Here is an 18,832-nt window from a genome sequence, read left to right as displayed (position 1 = left end):
ACTCACATATTGGGTGTCACACATAAGAGTTACCTGAACTCAACATCACCGCTCCTCTCTTGACCGCCTGTCTGAAAGTTGAAGGAATTTCACCATTGTTTGTAGTCATCCCAAGTCAAATTCGCAGTTGTCTCACCACATGTATGACCACCAGAGCCCTGGCCCGTCTCCATGCCCCGTGCATATCGCACAGCTCGCCGCTATTACCGCATCGAGCTTCCGCTGTCCCGGTCGAGTCTCAAGGGTCGCGAAACCCACACCACTCAACCCCCACTGCAGAGTACCACCGATCATCACCGACCGATGACGAGTTTTACGCTTCCATCAGACCACTGGGCTCCAGTCCAAACTACGTGTCACTCGCTTTTCACGCCCAGAAGTCGGTCACCATCAGCATCACGCTCCTATGTCGTCGTCGCCGATCCAACTACCGTCTTCTACCGAGGAGAATAAGTCCGAGGCGCTCCGTCGATCTACCGAGGAGCAAGCAATCACACGAGGCACGACACCGAGATTTGTTAACGAGGTTCAACGATATGGCTATATCCCCGGGGCCTGACTGCGGGCGCTCCTCCCCGTGACACCGTCACAATACCGCACACCGGCCACCCGGGCGCCGGCACACGCCGCCGGCTCCCCCTTGCGCGCCTGTGCTATTATGTTGGCATAGGTTATGTCGTGTGTCTACCCTCGCTATATAAGAGAGGCCTAGGATACAAGTGTCCTACTAGGACACGACTCCACATCCTATGTAAACACAATACAACTATAAGTCCAACTGTAACCTACCTTGTACTCAATATTCGACACAACTCCAACATGGTTTCCCACTGCATGCAAAACTATTCGGTTTCCCACACTAATGGACACTTATTCTCATTCCACGATTTTTTTTAGAATCATTCAATGAAACTCATGCATGCATGGATGCCATCTTGCGTGCCCGCACAAGTCCATCCATGCAACACATAAGTGAGAGGGTACTTGGATATGTTTTAGTCCCATGACTAAAAGTGATGGGACTAAAACTTGCTAGCCTCACCCATGTTTGGATCCAAATACTAAGAGGGTGCTTGGAAACGTTTTAGTCCCATGACTAAAAGTAGTGGGACTAAAACTTGCTAGCCTCACCATGCTTGGATTCAAATACTAAAGAGACTAAAATCAAGTTATTGAGCATTTATTATTCTCCAAACCCTCCAATCCAGAACTCGCATGTGTTAAAGGAGAGAAATTAAATGAGGAGAGAGAGGGCTAATACATATTTTAGTAGGTTTCCTATGACTAAAATTTTTTAGCCTCAAGACTAGTCCTAGCCTCTCTTTAGTCAGGGGTGCTTGGAATTTTAGCCTCTAAAAGAGACTACTTTTAGTCAGACTAAAAATAGTCTCTTGGATCCAAGCACCCTCTAAAGAGACTAAAATCAAGTTAATGTGCATTTATTATCCTCCAAACTCGCCCGTGTTAAACGAGAGGAGTTAAATAAGGAGAGAGAGGACTAATCCATATTTTAGTAGGGGTATCCCTGACTAAAAAAATCTAGTCTCAAGACTAGTTTTAGCCCCTCTTTAGTCAGGGGTGCTTGGAACTTTAGCCACTTAAAAAGACTATATTTAGTTAGATTAAAATAAGTCCTTTAGATCCAAACACCCTCTAATACCCCCAGGTGAGCAAGCACATGATACATTGATCCATGCGTGAACCATGGCCACGTGTGATACGCGAGGCGAAAAAATCTGACGATCCATGTAGCTACCTACAGTGTGTGTGTATATATATATATATATATATATATATATATATATATATATATATATATATATATATATATATATATATATATATAGGGAAAATCCATCCTACCACCTGGTGGTAGTTACCCCACATATCTCATATACTACCATGTGATATTATATATACTATTTTATTATTTTAAATATGTTCATATAATATATATGTATATATGTATATATATATATGATGCAATGTGTTCAAACTAATTTTTACTACATTGCATTGTATATATGGATGTTTAACAAATAACTAATTTATTTTTCTATGTAAGGTGAGGGAAGTCTGGACGATAGGGTCAATGGATACCCGTTGGCTTGCCTCCTTCTCTTGCAACCTAAGGACGGCGAACATCCATAGCTTGGACGAGGTGTGATCTGGCTCCGCCATGACACTCACCGCCTCGTCATCATCGTTCACGGTGGTGCGACGATGGATGCACGTTTTCTTCGTGAAGAAGAAACGGTGCATGACGGTGACTTCCTTCAGTTCTTGTCCAATATCGCACATTTCGAAACGCGGGTTAAGACAAGCATGTCGACGGCGACGCAACTGAAAAAAAAACAATTTTGTCGAGTGTTTGGCTTTTTGACCAGTGCATTATATCAGGGCACCCGCAAAAAGTGTCTTTGCCGAGTACCTGCAAAAAATAAAACTCGGCAAATACGTACTTTGCCGAGTGTCGTGGACAAAATAGTTGGAAAAATCGCGAACTCAGCAAATAGGTCTTTGTCGAGTGTTACACTTGCAAAAGGGGTTGTTGGCTACGATGACAACAGAAAGTAGACCATATTAGATGCACAATTCCCAGGTTCTATGCATTTTCGAGATTTCTAGCTACTTTTGCACATTTAAAAAACATTACGTTGATTTCCCGGTAGTAATTCAAATTTGAATTGCAAGTGTGTGCTAGCCCTGTCCTAAAAACTAGCAAAAGACATTTTTAGGTACACAAGTACTCACTATATGGAAGAACCACTTAGAGTTTTGAATGATTAGACCCCTCGCCATGACTAGCCATGGCGACCATTTTGACCCCGTTTAGAAAAAATGAAGGAAATTAAAGTTTAAAAAATGCAATACTTTCACACTACTCCTTTTAAGTTTACTATTTGCAAGGAAAATATCAATTATTCCGTATATAGTTATACATGCTTATGGAAAACAACTTGCATGACATCTTTTGTCATACCCTCCCGTGGCAGCGGAGTCCATAAGGAAGCTAATGGATATTAAGGCCTACTTTTAATAGAGAACCGAAACAAGGCATGAACACTTAGTGAATACATGAACTCCTAAAATTACGGTAATCACTAGAAAGAATCTCAATTATTGTCACTTTGGGGTATGCAGATCATAACTCGTCATAGGTGTTTACAAATTGCAAGATAGGATCAAGAACGCACATATATTCATGAAAACATAATGGCACTCGGGCCCTAGTGACAAGCTTTAAGCATAGCAAAGTAATAGCAACATCAATCTCAGAACATAGTGGATACTAGGGATCAGGCCCTAACAAAACTAACTCGATTATATGATAAATCTCATCCAATCCATCACCATTCAGCAAGCCTACGATGGAACTACTCACTCCTGGTGGTGAACATCATGGAATTGGTGATGGAGGAAGATTAATGATGACGACAACGTCGATTTCCCCTCTTCGGAGCCTAAAACAGACTCCCACTACTAGGGAAAAGCCTACAAGTAGCGCATGTTTTTTGGCCTATCAGTAGCGCGGGTAACCGCGCTACTGATACGACGCTACAGCTAAAGATTATCGTGTGTCCACCCATGCTACTGCTATATCCACTTAGTAGTAGCGGTTCCTGGAAAGAGCGCTACTGGTAATTAATAGTAGCGCTTCTCGCAGCCCGCGCTGCTACTATTATTCCGTATTCTATTTTTTTATTTCATGTTGTATTCATACACCTTTATACAAGTTATCATATAGTAGCAATTTAGAGTTTGTTTTTACATCGTAATGAGTTATTACATCACTGCGTGAAAGAAAACTAATCTGCGGTTCTTTCACCCAATGATATAATAAATATCATCATCATCATCATCATCATCATCATCATCATCATCATCATCATATCATTAACAACTTATCATCATAATACATCATTGTCATATAAAACCTCCTCATGATCATCACTTTCATCAATGAGACATCATATAGCAAGTTGGTCACTAGTCATAATCACAACTCCTCCTCATCATCATCAACTCTAACACATTGTACCACATAATAACATATTGTACCTAGGACCTATTTCTCTCTCATAGGACGTACTACCTTCTCTTAGGTAAAATAGCATAAAATAAGATAGGCCCTGACTCTCCATTATGGAGAATGGAGATTATCCTGTCTCCAATTCTTACCCTTCGCACAATGTTGCTTCCAAGTAGCTCCCTACGAGTGACCATACATTTTTACCAACCTTTGATTGTCATGTCTTCATTGGTTTTAGAAATCCGATATGAACAAGAGTGATTCGTCGGATGACCTGGCCGTATATTCAAAACATCAAGGCGGCCTTTCTGAAACATCAGATGAGGCACACACTCCTGCGGGATTATCTGTTGAAAAACTTAGTAATAACTTCGTAGTTAGCAATGTAGTTTAGTTTTAGAAGAATTTATGCAAAAGATGCATAGATGTCGTAATAGTAAAAAATCTTACCATGACATCTCCATGGATGTTAGCATAGTTCAACACGTGCACTAGTGGCACGTATTGACCATAATGTGGAGGAGTTTTATAATACATATTGTAATTCTCAAGAACAGTAATAAATGCGATCAGATGATTTTTCTCCTGATAAGTTAATTCTTAGCCATCGGTGTAGTAGGTTCTGTCTACCATCTTCTGCACATTCTTCGAAGAATGAAAATAAGCTATCAATGGAAACAAGTTGTCAACTATTTTGAAATAAACAATATAAATTACTTAATAACTAGGTTTGAGAAACTCACATAGCGGTAGAATTGGAAGCTTATCAACAAGGACCCAAATGTCCAAATTGTCGGTGATAACAGGATCACCAAGATCCATGGTGACAAGCATACCCTCATGAAAATCATACATCTTGCAAAGTGCTTCCCAATACGGGCAACCAAAATCGGATACACTCTCGGACTTGTATAGATTTTCCTCAAAATCCATACCATGATGGGTCCTTAGGTGAATTTTCTTTGTTTCCATACTTTCAAGATCTTCAAAATCCATCCTCTCCAAGACATAGCGTCTTGCATGGCATGGGATAAGCTAGTCAAATTGTAAAAGACAAAAATTACACGTTGAAGTAGTAAAAGTCGATCTTAATTACGAAAAAAAAAACACTTTTCGTCATAGAGTACCGTTTCAACATCGAAGGTCTCCTGGAGCTTAATGTTGAAGCGCCAACCTTCTACCAAGTGAGGCCTATCGCAGAAACCATGGTTGTCGCTGCACCAGAAGCACTCCGCGAGACTTTCGTCCGACAACATTTCCTATGTTCATAATTCATAGATTAAACTTTTAAAATTCAATATATGTACTACAAAAACTAAATTAGATCATTATTATTCAGCACGGGTTGACTACCGGTCCGTCGAGTCTTTTTTTGAAAACTCTCAGCTCACGTGGTGCATATATATATTCGACCGTTGGTGATGGTCGCTACTCCCTTCGTCCCCGAGTGCATTAAACCAAAATGTCTAGCACACGGGAACGAAGGAGAAGCGACCCCCACGACAACAGTCGACATTCTTCTGCTCTCATGTATGGTGGACACACTCCCTCACTGAGTTTTCGACCGTTGGTGATGGTCGTTACTCCTCCTTCCCCTAGTGCATAACAAAGGTCTAGCACAAGGAGAAGAAGGAGAAACGACCCCCACGACAACAGTCGGGATTGTCATATATGGAGCCTTGACAGACTTAAAGTCAACCCGAAATGTTGTTTAATTATCTTCCTAGAAAATCCAAGCCACTCAATATTTCCTACATATTCTAGCACAACTCATGCCAAAATTCACGGAAAAATCCGGCATGACCTTTGCTAAAAAGGGACATATCGAGCACCTGAAATTTGCTGGAACGGAAATTAATCAACACTCCGGTAAAACATAGGTCACCCGGAGGTGTTACCTGCAAACATGGCCACTTGGGCAAGCACATATCCTATTTGCATTCGTAATTGATGGTCATTGCATTCATACTTGATTGTCGTTGCATTTCAATGGTTGAAAATATGAACAAAAACATTTCAAAATATCTTATAGGGCTCATATTGACATGGAGATTTGGTTGGTCTCACCTCGAGGTCGGAGGGGGTCTATGACGGGGACGACGGCGGCGACGCCATAGAGATTTGGCTGCAAAAACAAAATATAAATAAAAACATTATTACCCTCTTCTTACGACTTAGTGAAACCCTATAAGCTATCAACCAATCAAATGCATATGCCTTGCACCGTGCTCTCCAATTTGAGCATTCAAAATAGGAGTAGTTCTCCAATTTGAGCATTCAATAAGCAAAACTAAATCACAAAATAAATGAGTATTCAAATTAGCATGCATTCAATAAGCAAAACTAAGTCATCTCTTGCGTCCGTACATCATCGAATATTATCAGTAATACATCTTGAATAGTATCATACATATAACCTCACTAATACAGCTAAAACCATAGCGAACGACGGGTATCGGCCCGGACGGTGGACACCCAAAGAAAAGGAGCCATCACAGGATCATAGCTCCAGTGAGATCCCTGAAGAACCTGCCAGGTATTGGAGAACCTGCCCTCAACGCAACCATGTAGCGACGGACGTGCTCGTCCTCCTCGCTAACACGGTGACGTACCACCTCCACGGGGACCTCAAGCCTCCGCAGCATCACTGGCCCACGCGACTTCCACCAAAGAAGGTTTGGGTCAACGACGGCTGGCTCCTCACCAAGCTGCTCCTCCCGGAAGGTAGCACATCTCAGTACCAGCCCGGCGGAACCCAATCCCGGAGATGGCCCTTCTAATCAAGCAGGCCTCCTCCGCCGAGTCGACGACGAGGATGCGCGATAGGCACCGTGGACGTCGATGCGGGAATAATTGCTTTAGCTAAAAAAATAAACTAGTTCTATTAATTTTTGTACTAAAAATAAAATAGTTGTATTAATTCAACTAGTTCAACTAAGCACTTACTATAAGTAAAAATAAACTAGTTCTTACTAAAAAATAAACTAGTTCAACTAGTTCTATTAATTATCTTACTAAAAAACTAGCAACTAGTTCTTACTAAAAAATAAACTAGTTCAACTAGTTCTATTATTTTTCTTACTAAAATAACTAGTTCTTACTAAAAACAAACTAGTTCAACTAGTTCTATTAATTTTCTTACTAAAAAACTAGTTCTATTAATTCAACTAGTTCTTACTAAAAATAAACTAGTTCAACTAGTTATATTAATTTTCTTACTAATTCTATTAAACACTTACTAAAAACAGTAAAAAAACTATATTGATTTTTTCTCTAAACTAAACACTATTGCCCTAATTAACATCTGATTACACCCTACTGCCCTAGCTAGGTACTTAACCATCTACAACTACTTAAGCACCACTAAGGAACCCTAGGAATTTGTCCTAAAAACTACTTAAGCATCTACAACTACTGCCCTAATTAACATCTAGTTTACAATTGCATTTACTTAACTACATTGGGTGCACAACAATTATATAACTACTTAAGCATCTACAAGTAGTAGCTAATTAGATGAACCCTAACTAATTAGATGAAGCCTAAAATTTGATGAACCCTAGGAACCCTAGCTAGGCAGAGGTAGGGGGGAGGAGGAGGAGATGTAGGCGTGCCCACCTCGGGCTCCAGCGGAGTTAGGGAGCGGACGAGGGAGGGCCACGCGACGTCGAGGGAGGGGTCGGGGTCGGTGTCGAGGTTGAGGTCGAGGTCGGAGTCGGGGTCGGGGTCGGGGTCGAGGGCAGCAGAGGGCATGCGGAGGGCGACGGGAGAGTGCGCAACAGCCGGCGGCGATGCAGGGCGACGACGGCGGCGACAACAGATCGAGGTGGGATTTGGGGGAAGTGGTCGGGGGGAAGAAGAACCTCGCGGTTAAGTCAAAAATAGCAGTAGTGTGTTCGCAGAAAAATAGCAGTAGTGGTCGGGGGGAAGAAGAACGTTTTTTGATCAGAGGCCATTTTGAGGGAGTTTTCGGCTGTTTTCCGAAGTCTGCGGCAGAAAAATCCAAAACCCGGACAAACACCCCCGGAGTGTCCGGCCATCCTCGAAGAAATCCAAAACCCGGATGGTCATTCCCGGAGTGTCCGGCCATCCTGATGCACCCGCGCGTTTTCGGCTGTAACTTTTGTATACGAACTCCGATCGAAACGTTTCTTATATCAAAATCGACCGTTTCGACGAGACGAAGACAATTCGTGTAGATCATGTTTCCGTTTGAGGTCTTCTTGGGGGCCTAATCGGCCAAACTGTACTCTGAATATAAGATCTTAGTACTTTGAGCATAGTTTCGGCCTTCGAGATGAAACCAGACGGCGATGGCCCAAACTTCAAAGATGTTCATATCAACAATACGGAACTCTTTCATGTAGAACACTTCTCCATTTGAAGGCATCTTAAATAAGTTATTGACCGTGCCAAAATATGATGTCAACACAACTCTAATGCACTATAGATTGCTGCTACTGCCACATGACATGATAATTCGAACTATTAAGTGACTAAATAACGCGTTGCACGTATCTTTTGAATGTAAAGTGGGCGAGAAGGAGATCGACGGCGGGCAGTCACCACGCTCGGGTCCGTGGTAGGCAGAATCACGTAGCTTGGTGATTTGCTTTTACTGTCTGTCGAACGGGGACTCGGATGTCGAGGAGATTGTTCGGGGGAAGCTTCCGCGAAGCATGGTGATTTGTTTTTTCTGTCTCTGCAACCTGGTCGTTCGGGGGAAGCTTCCTTGTCAACGATTGCTCTACTTCCAAACTGAAGGTAGAACGCGTAGGGTGGCGTGCGTGAAACCGATCGAGGTGATTGTTGGAATTTTATTTCAAAAAACATGATATTTTAATCCACCCGTAGGCAGTATAAAAGATGGTGATTTTGAAAAAAAATACGAATTTGAAAATTGTTCACGAGTTATATTCTTAAAAAATTATGAACTCTAACAATTTCACGAGTTTGAAAAATGTTCATAAATTTGGAAATAGTTTTTGGATTTGAAAAAATGTTTCATGAATTTTTCAAAAGTTCAGAAACCGAAAAAAAGTTCGTGAAAAATAAAAGTGAAAAACAGAAAAAGGAAATATGAACGAAAATGAGAAAAGAAAGAGAAAAAAAAGAGCGAAAAGCGTGCAAAAAAACCAAAAGAAAAATCGTCCGAGAAAACCATGCCGAACTAGAACCGGAAATGTAGATAACAAGAAGAAAAAGAAGTGACACTATCCACAACAACTTATCTATCCGAGATGGTAACTTTGGTCGGACATAAACTTGATGGTAATGAGTTCAAATCCCAATTGGTGCAATATTTCTTGAAGCTAAAAAACAAAAAAGAAGAAGAAAAACCAACCATATACTTTTAATACGTTTTGTTAGGGGGGTGTGACTCTTAGGCCTAGTTTGGCATATTCCAAAACCTTGGTATTGCAATGCGTGGACAACAAATACTACAGTTTCAAAAAAGTGCATTTTTTTCTGCTTTCGGAAACTATGGATATGTATGGCTGGTGCTGTTTTACGGTAGTTTTACCAGACAAAATTGCAGGGGAGAGCCAAGTAACACACGCATTTCTCTGTTTATGAAAAAGAGGTGCCAACCTCTTTTTCCAAAGCAGCAAAAAAACTGCGGTTTCAAGAAAACTACAGTTTCTAAAACTGCCTTATCTGTTCATGCCAAACACACCAAAGTATTTAAAATAACGGCTTTATTGAAAACCACGGTATTTCTTGTAAAACTGCAAAAATACTTCGTTGCCAAACGCAGCCTTAGACTAATCCATCAGTAAATAGTAAACATGGCAATTATAGTATGCAACTCATACTGATAACTAAGCATGTGAGCACATATAGTACATAGAACTGAAGCATCCGGTTGGTCAGGGCAACCTTTGGATCAACCAAGGCCCCCCAAAACCTTATTGTTGTTCTTCCGGGCAGGATCTCGAACGACAGGGCCGGTTGGTCAGGCCAACCTTTGCATCGACCGAGGCCTTCTTCTTGTCGGCATCGTCAGCCATTGAGTCGATGCAGGGGAAGTAGAGGAAGCAGAGGCGGGCGGAGATGGGGACGAATCAGGAGCAGTCATGTCGAGACGTTTCCCAAAAACCTTATTGCCGTTCTCCCGGGAAGGATCTCGAACAACAGGGTTCTAGAGGCACCTACTCTCAAGACCAGCCGTGCATGCGGTTGTTAGGATAAGATCGACGGAAGCAGCACAGAAAGAAAAACAGTAGATGGCGGCTAGGAATGGAAGAAGAGAAGTGAAGGATTTTGTCGCAGAAACAGTGCGTGATGCTACAAAAGTGGCTATGCCTTCCTTTTGGTTGGGAAGGGGGCAGAAAGCGATGTTTCTCGTGTCCAGACTCCAGCACCCCCCCCCCCCCAATGTTTGTCTCTAATTTGCAGGAGAAATCACGTCCGGACCGCGCCGCAGATCGATACAGACCCGCGTTGGATGGATTTCGTTGTCCGGACAACGTAGTACCCGCATACAACTGTTGGTGCGGAAGCCATCCAACTGCAATCACCAAATATATGTCCTTATCTGGCCTTCTTCATTTGACATGCATATATAGATCAATATCAATTCAAGCATACATTTAATAGTTACAAATATATGTAATCACAATAAAAAAACACCTGATGTACAATAAGTTTTACATTCTATTGGTCCCAAAAGTTGCTAGTCTGCCTGTCTATGCCAAAGACCTCCTCCTTCAGCTCCTAGTCCGGCTGTCCGTGGCAAAGACCTCACTCTTCGGCTGGTCCAGCTCCTCTGTTTTGTGCGAAGCGCTACAATATGTTTGCACAATAGGCTTGGACAATCGCTACCGCATCAGGATCCAAGTCTGACGTCTTCACGAACAACATTTTGGAGTGCTCCAAAGTGCTCCAAAGCTTCTTCTCTTGGAGTTTGAGCTTCTTGTCTTGCATCTCCATGAAGATGCCAACACATAGATACAACTCATGAGATCTTGGATTGTCGCCACACTTGTTGCACTTGTTTGCAAAAGCTACAAAACTTGTTAATGCCCTCTTGAAAGATTTTTCAGTTGTGAGGCCCTCTTGAATGTTGTACCACAAATGGTTGAGCGACTTCTACTACTTGTGAGTTGCGTTGGGATTTTCCCCGAAGAGGAGAGGAAATGCAGTACAGTAGAGATAAGTATTTTCTTTAGTGAGTACCAAGGTTTATCGAACTAGCAGGAGAATCACGTAAAACCTCATGAACAGTACGTGCACACATAAAAGTAAATACTTGCACCCAACACGAGCACCAGAGTTGTCAATCCCCTTGACCTGTTACTTGCCAGGATTAATCTTGTACTGGTAGATAGATAAATTGCAAGATAAGGTAAAGTAAATAAAATTGCAGCAATAAAATTTCAGTTTTTGTAATATGATAAAGGTAGACGCGGGAGCCATAGTTTTCACTGGGATATAGAGCACCGCAAGTTTAAACCCAGTACAAAGCACATCTCCCACTGAAGATAAATCAATCTAGTTGGCCAAACCAACGGATAGATCCAAAGCTATAAAAATCATGCATAATAAAGTTCAGAAAAGACTCAATTACTTCTCATGAATATTCATATCATAAACCCATAATTCATTGGATCCCAACAAACACACCTCAAAAGAAGATTATATCGAATAGAACTCCAAGAATAACAAGGAGAATATTGTATTGAAGATCAAAGACGGAGAAGAAGTCATCTAGCGACTACCTATGGACACATATGTCTGTGATGAACTACTCACACATCATTGGAATCCAGCAATGATGATGTAGAAGACCTCGGTGGTCGATTTCCCCTTCGACATAGTACCGAAAAGGCCTCCAAATGGATTTCAACAGAACAAAAGCTTGAGTTGGCAAAAAAGTGTTTCGGGTGGCTCTCTGTTGGTTTAGGAATATTTCTGAATTTATAGAGGTGGAATTAGGTCAGGGGTGCTACGGGGGGCCCAGAAGCTCAAGGGACACGCCTACCTCTTGGGCGTGCCATGTGAGCTTGTGCTCACCTGTAGCTCTTCTGGCCTCCCCCCAAGCCTTCTAGGGTCCCTTCTGTTCCAGAAAAATCATCGTAAAGTTTCATCGCCTTTGGACTTCATTTGGTACAATATTTCTGAAAAGCCAAAAAATGAGCAAAAAAAATAGAACTGACACTGGGCACTTGGTTAGTAGGTTAGTCTAAAAAATGATATAAAATAGCATATTAAATACATATTAAATATCCAAGATTGATAATATAATAGCATGTAGCAATCAGAAATTATAGATATGTTTGAGACATATCAACTTCGAACTGCCATGACGGGTCACTTCCTTGCGGATAGTGGTCAAAGTGCTTTTGCTCCGTGCCAAATATGCGAGCTTTGCTAAAACACTATGACACTTTGCTTCGTTCCCTAAAACGGATTGATGCAATGGTCAACCACGCCTCACACAATAATTCATCCTCCTTTCGGGAGAAATTCAGTCCCCTCTTCTTCTTTGGGTCGGCACCTGGCGGCCATTGCTCCTTTGGATCCATGTTCGGCTTCTGGGTGCCCGCTGCTGGGTGCACATCTGTTGGGTGTCCGGCTGCGGTTGTTCCTCTGATTGGGAATATTCCACTTGTTTGTCTTATTAGCTACCTCCACCGTAGATAATATTCATCATTGCCTCACTGTATACCATTGCCACACCTGTGCAGCGCCCCACAGCTAGGCGCTGCACTACACTGTCAAAAAATAAACATCTTGCAAATTAAATCAGGCGAAATTTTTGCTGATTTATTTATCAAGTCTCTACCAAATTCTACATTTCATAAATATGTTAATGGAATTGGTATGCGACGACTTCGGGACTTGCAAGCGTCAGGGGGAATCTCTTCTTGAGATATATTTGTTCAAACATCACATTACGCTATATCTCTTTGTGAGTATATGTTTCAGGATCTCATCAAAAGATTTATGAAAAACTTTTGAAGGAGAATCTTTTGAGATGATAGAGCTTCCCGGACAATCGTAAAGATGACTCTACATGGTCAAATGTAGATTAGGGGGAGTGTTAAAATTAATTCTGTAATTAAGGGAAATCTCCCCTTGCTCGACGGAAAAGCGGTTGCACCCGCATGGAGACCTGTGTCCCTCGCAACTGACGCATCTCCCTGGAACCGATGCCTTCTCTGGATCGTTGTGTCTCTCCAGGAGATATGTAAGCACCCTGTAACCATCGTCAAGATAAATCGATCATTTGATTTCGAACAGGCTCCACGCCTCAGACTACCCACAGTGGGAGTAGCACACTCCCTCCATCCGGATTTATTGGACCCCTGAGCTAACAAGCCATGTCCTGTTTTTCTAAGGCCCCTTGAGTTAATTAGCTAAATGCTCTCAATTCCCTATGCTCAATGTGCAGCCGATTGGTTGAAGGCGCGCGAAATTAGCTGCATGCAGAAGCGCAACGGGCAGCCAGCTATATGAAGTAAATGTGAGCTTGTGCTTGATTGGCCGCATGGAAAAAGGAAGTGTGGAACCAGGTATAGGCAATAACTGCAGACTAATTTGATTGGTGTTACACATGTTTGGAAATCACAGATGACAGATCATTCACATTAATATATTTTCTTGGTCCACGAGATTTGGCTAAGAGGCCCAATAAACCCGGACGGAGGGCGTATGTAGTAACATCACACATATTTAGATTAAATAGATGATGTGGCAAACAATAAATGAAGAAAGAGATGCATATGGTAACATAGCTAGTTACTAGTAGTATCAGTAACATCACACGTATCAAGGCAAGATGAGTTTATAGCCTAAATAAATAAAGTGTTGCATGTCACCACACATATGTTACTTCCTAGTAATATAGACCAGTAACATTTAGTCTAATTTACTCCCCATTGCGGCTAGTCTCCAAGGAAAATTCTCATCCGACTGGACACTGACAGGCCTCACGTCGGCCTCCACGTCCATTGCACGCGAACGCCAATCATTCTCGGTCAATGCCCACAACCGGAGGAAAACTGGTAACGGCAGCAACAAACTGGGCCCGACCCGACATGTCTACGGTCTACGGTCTACAAATGGCACTCTATATATAATACTCGACCCCACCCAACTACTAGTAGCAAATACAGTATTGTATTTGTTTTATCAGAGGAGCAGCATCTATCCAGCAGTCAGTTGATCATACTCGGCAGCCATCTGCTTTCAACCGAGGTACACTGTCTTTTTAACTGTGTGTATACTTTTTATTTTGCAAGCAAAAACAAATACTAATAGATAATATCAGCATACTGCATACACTTCTCAATTACTTATTTTGTAAAATGTAGAAATCATACATACACCTCTCAAAATATCTGCAACTTATTTCACAAAGAAAAATTACATCTGCATTTTTTGCACAAAAAACGCTTCAGAATTATTTCAGTACGTGTGGACTCTCCAGATTTTAGCAAACATCGACTAAGTTTAAGCTTGAACAAATTTGATTTGAATTTTAGTTCAAAACTAGTTGTCCGAAATTCTGGGGAGAATTTGTCCACAAAAAGCCTTGATTGCTGACGTAGGAAAAGCTGGCAGATAGATAGAGCCCACTGGTCAGCGACGCGGAAAGGGAATTCGCTTACATTTTGTTCTGTTTTATTGTGCCTACCTCTATCTGGAACTCAACCCCACGTACACCACCACCACCACATCTCTCTCCTTGGCTTCTCCTCTCCAATCTCGTTGGGGTGGGTTCGCCGGCGTGGATCCGCTAGTCCATCGTCTCCGCACGGAGAGCTCCGCCAGTCCACGATCGGTCGCCGCTGGGGTCGCCGCGAAGGCCGCCGGGTCTGGATCCGGACGAGATGAAGCTCTTGTTGCGCAGGCGACTTTGGGGCGGCTGGCCGTGCCCGAGTGAGAGGACCAACGTCGGTGTGCCGGTACGCACACCAAGACATGGTCGGGTTCCTCGCCGCTTTGACCTCCTATGCACTGCACCGCCCGTGTTTCAGCCCTGGTTGTCCAACTCCGGCCGCCGCCGCCTCTCGATCTCCACCGCCGGTGGTTAGCCGTGAAATTCCTGTGGTGAATAATCTCCTCTCTTCTCCCTCTACGTTTCCCCTCAACTAATTTGATTCCTCCTCTCTCTCTCTCCCTCTCCCTCTCCCTCTCTCTCTCTCTCTCCCTCTCCCTCCCTCCCTCCCTCCCTCTCTCTCTCTCTCTCTCTCTCTCTCTCTCTGTCAGCAAGTGGTAAGCAGCAGAGCACGCCCTGAATTTTGATCTGCAGCTGGGTTCTGACTTCTGAATGTTCTCTCCTTGTACATAGAATATACTCCTACCAATAAAAGTTATAGTAGGTTATACGCCCTCTGTAAATTAATACAAGAGTGTTTAGATTACTAAAATAGTGATCTAAACGCTCTTATATTAGTTTACGGAGGGAGTACTTTTTAGGAGCAGGCTACCGCCAATTTCAGTTGTTTTATCCTTACGCGTGTTCCATGTATTGAGAACCAATAATACTCCTGATTACAAGCACGCATCTCTCTTTGTATGTACTGTAGTTCCCTGTGGACATTTTGCTGTCAAACTAATTACAAACATGCATCTCTCTTTGTATCTTTTTGGTAATTATACGTCTATACTCTACATGTTTCTTCTTTGGAGAAGGAAACAATACTACTGAGTGCTAATAAGTAACATGTTTGCAGGCTGATACACCCTTGACATAAACCTCATCACGCGCTACCCCGCCCCTGAAACAATGCAGCTCCGCAGCCGTCCTGCCAAGACACTGCCCATTGCTCTCAATGCACAAGCCATAGTCGACAGCCTTACTGAAAATAATAAGGAAATGGTGTGGGTTAGCTGAATGGTAAGGGATGACGAACTCCACATAATACAGGTTCAAGGCATTCCTGGCATCTGTCCCCCAACTACGCTGGTCGTCAAGAAGTTCCAGAATGAGAACCCAGCACTGCAGGTGGACGGCAATGTCACGTACCGCTACAAGTCGGAGATGATCATGTTAGCCAGCAATTCTCACGACAGCATCATCAAAGTCGTAGACCTCATCCAGTGGGAAGACGCCATCATGCTTGTCTATGAGTATCCGGTGAATGGCAGCCTTCAATCCTGGCTGCACCAACCCATGGATGTTGGTCGTGGTCGGCCGTTGAGCTGGCCAGAGAGGAGGGTCATTGCCATCGGCGTGGCCAAAGGACTCTGCCACATGCACTACAGATGCAAAAGGCCGATCATCCACCACAACATCAACTCAAACAACATCTTGCTTGATCAGAATTTCAAGCCCGTGATAGCCAGTTTTGACGCTGCACAGATGAATATGGCCGGACTCGACCAACCGTTGCCAATTGTTGGCCTGCCTCTTGGTAACTTTGGGTATGCCGCTCCATGTATGTTGGGCGGTCAATGCACCCAATAGAATTACTTTTCTTAATTACAGGGAACTCTGTCTTCACTATCTTGGCCTTTTAATAACTAGCACTAATAAATGATGAACTGCAGACTACGGGGTCGCAGCAAGCGAGCTGACGGAGAAGGTCGACACATACAGCTTTGGAGTGCTCATGCTGGAGCTCGTCACGGGGCGAATGACCAATGAAGCTGGAGCAGATGGTCATTTGGCGACTTGGGCGAGGAACAACTTCACTAAACTGATGTTAAACCAGCAGGAAATGTTCCAGAGTGCCGTGGACCGGGACATCCCAGATCAAGCGCGGTACATGAAGGAGATGGCAACTGTGTTCATGCTGGGTGTTGATTGCACCGCTGTTGATCCACAGAAAAGGCCGTCCATGCGGATGGCTCTCAAACGACTCCGCCGCGGCTATGGGCGCGGCCCATTCCGTGGCCTCCTCGCCTGCTATCTGATGTGATGCTTGTTGTCTTTTCATGTACAAGCAGTGATGTGGTTGAATTAATTTGTAGATACGTCCAAAGTTTTAAATAGCGCGCTAAGCATCTTAGCGGCGGACCTCTTTCAAATGCTATAGCGTGCTATAGCGAAGCTATAGCATGCTATTTGAAATGTTTGTTCATTTATTTGGATCAAAGTCTCTTAGCGCAAGACCTTTTGTAAACGCTATAGCGTGCTATAGCGGAGCTATAGCGGGCTATTTAAAACAGTGGATACGTCTCAAGTACAAGTAGTGATGTGGACTGTCCTGCCTTTTTCTGAGAACATTTTGGTGTCCTGTTGTGTTCACCTCTGCAAAATTGTGCTGCTTGTTTTCCTTGTCTGTGTGCAAACTCTTCTTGCTGCTGGTTGTGAGGACTTGAGCAACTAGTATCTGACATAACATCATCCTGGGTATTGTTATTTGTTACATTCTGCAGGGTCACGTTTTATATCCACGTTCCTTCTGCTGACTGAATCAGCACTGAACTACCCAACAGGTCATGAACATGTACCATGTCTGTGTTTAGCTTGGAGAACATGCATTGACAGTCATCACTATTGTTAGCTATGTTCAGTCTTTTTTATGGCCCCTTCTTTGTTGTTTCTATACCCTATATATTATTTTGTATTTTTCCTCGACGATTTGTTCCTGACACCTATATTGCTTTTTAATCAGGGTGCCCCTGCCATATCCATTGCTACAATGCCTTCTTCCATCACGAGACAGCGACCTTAGGTACGTACTTAATCCCAGTCAAACCATCATTCACAAGAACTTATTATAATGCTGTCTAATAGCTTCATATGTTGTGTTTTCGTGGGCATTCCCCAAGAACAGATGTACAGAAGGCTTTCTTTCAGGAGAGCAGACTGTACCTGATCGGTAATCAACCATCTCGCGTGCTCTGCCATCTTGCCGTTTTCCTTAACAAGGAAAAACTCTTCTTTTCTGTACATCTTACATGTAATTATACACCACTCCATCTGCCTCCTGTGATACGAAAGAAGTACTAGCGCCTGCCAAGGTATGAACTGACAAAAGATTGTTTCTGTTCTTGCTAAATAAGGCACGAAGCACGATATGTGCAAATTGGATGAAACTGTTCCAATGTGTTTGTGGAACTGTTTGACAGTGATAGTCATACATGCGTGGGGAATCAACTCTGGTCTGAGTGTTAAATCATTAAAAAAAAATCTACCCATGAATTTGTATTCAAAGGATCTTGTTCTTTTGGGTAGTGCAGTGTATCTCCAGTGAGTTTAAGGAACTGTAATATAATATGTGGCCATCCAGATATAGCAAAGAACAGTATGTCAAATAGCTGCTCAAGTCCTCACACCTAGCAACAGAAACGGCTAGCACTCATAGAAGGGAAACAAGCAGCAGAATTCTGCGGAGGCGAATCACTATTAAGAATATACCACAACTTACAACCACCAATTCAGTAAGACAGAAAAAAGTTCTGACTCTATGGGGAGAAACAGCTAATATGTGGATGCAGTTCAAGGGGTTATGTGCTAGTGTAGTGCTAACTGAGGAAAAGGATAGTTACTTTGGCTTCTAACTGAATCTGAATCTGGGTACTTTACTGTTCGATCTCTTCATGAGACTTCAAAACCTAGCCCAAGTTAAGTGCGAATATGTGGTGTGTTAAACTCCATTTAGAAGTAAAACTGTTCATGTAGTCGCTGCTGAAAAAGAGCACTCTGACAAGAGATAATCATGCCAGAATAAACTGGAAAGGTAAATATACTGCAGTTTTATCTTAGTGAAATTCAGGTAGCATTCCACGAGAAAGAGAAAAATCTGAGTGAAATTCGGGTAGCATTCCACGAGTAAGAGAAAACTCGCAGCCAGGGTTGCTACCCTTCCTCTGTATCTGAAATTAGTGAGGTTATTGCTG

General features: G+C 42.8%; 1 protein-coding gene across 1 annotated transcript; it reads left to right on the top strand.

Annotated features, from left to right (window-relative positions):
- The first annotated feature begins 14,697 nt into the window (after positions 1-14,697).
- Positions 14,698-17,249, top strand: LOC119288340 (receptor-like protein kinase 7). The gene is made up of 3 exons (XM_037567961.1): positions 14,698-15,091; positions 15,718-16,422; positions 16,535-17,249. Exons 2-3 carry the CDS (start codon positions 15,879-15,881, stop codon positions 16,903-16,905), a joined length of 915 nt encoding a protein of 304 aa, XP_037423858.1. The 5' UTR covers positions 14,698-15,091; positions 15,718-15,878; the 3' UTR covers positions 16,906-17,249.
- The last annotated feature ends 1,583 nt before the right edge of the window (positions 17,250-18,832 follow it).

Source organism: Triticum dicoccoides, chromosome 4A (genome assembly GCF_002162155.2).
Source record: "Triticum dicoccoides isolate Atlit2015 ecotype Zavitan chromosome 4A, WEW_v2.0, whole genome shotgun sequence".
Classification (NCBI taxonomy): domain Eukaryota; kingdom Viridiplantae; phylum Streptophyta; class Magnoliopsida; order Poales; family Poaceae; genus Triticum; species Triticum dicoccoides.
This window is presented reverse-complemented; position numbering and strand designations above follow the sequence as displayed.

Coding starts and splice junctions, on each gene's coding strand:
- LOC119288340 (XM_037567961.1), top strand. CDS start 15,879: ATGGTAAGGGATGACGAACTCCACATAATACAGGTTCAAGGCATTCCT. Junction 16,423..16,534: donor CTTTGGGTATGCCGCTCCAT/GTATGTTGGGCG, acceptor GATGAACTGCAG/ACTACGGGGTCGCAGCAAGC.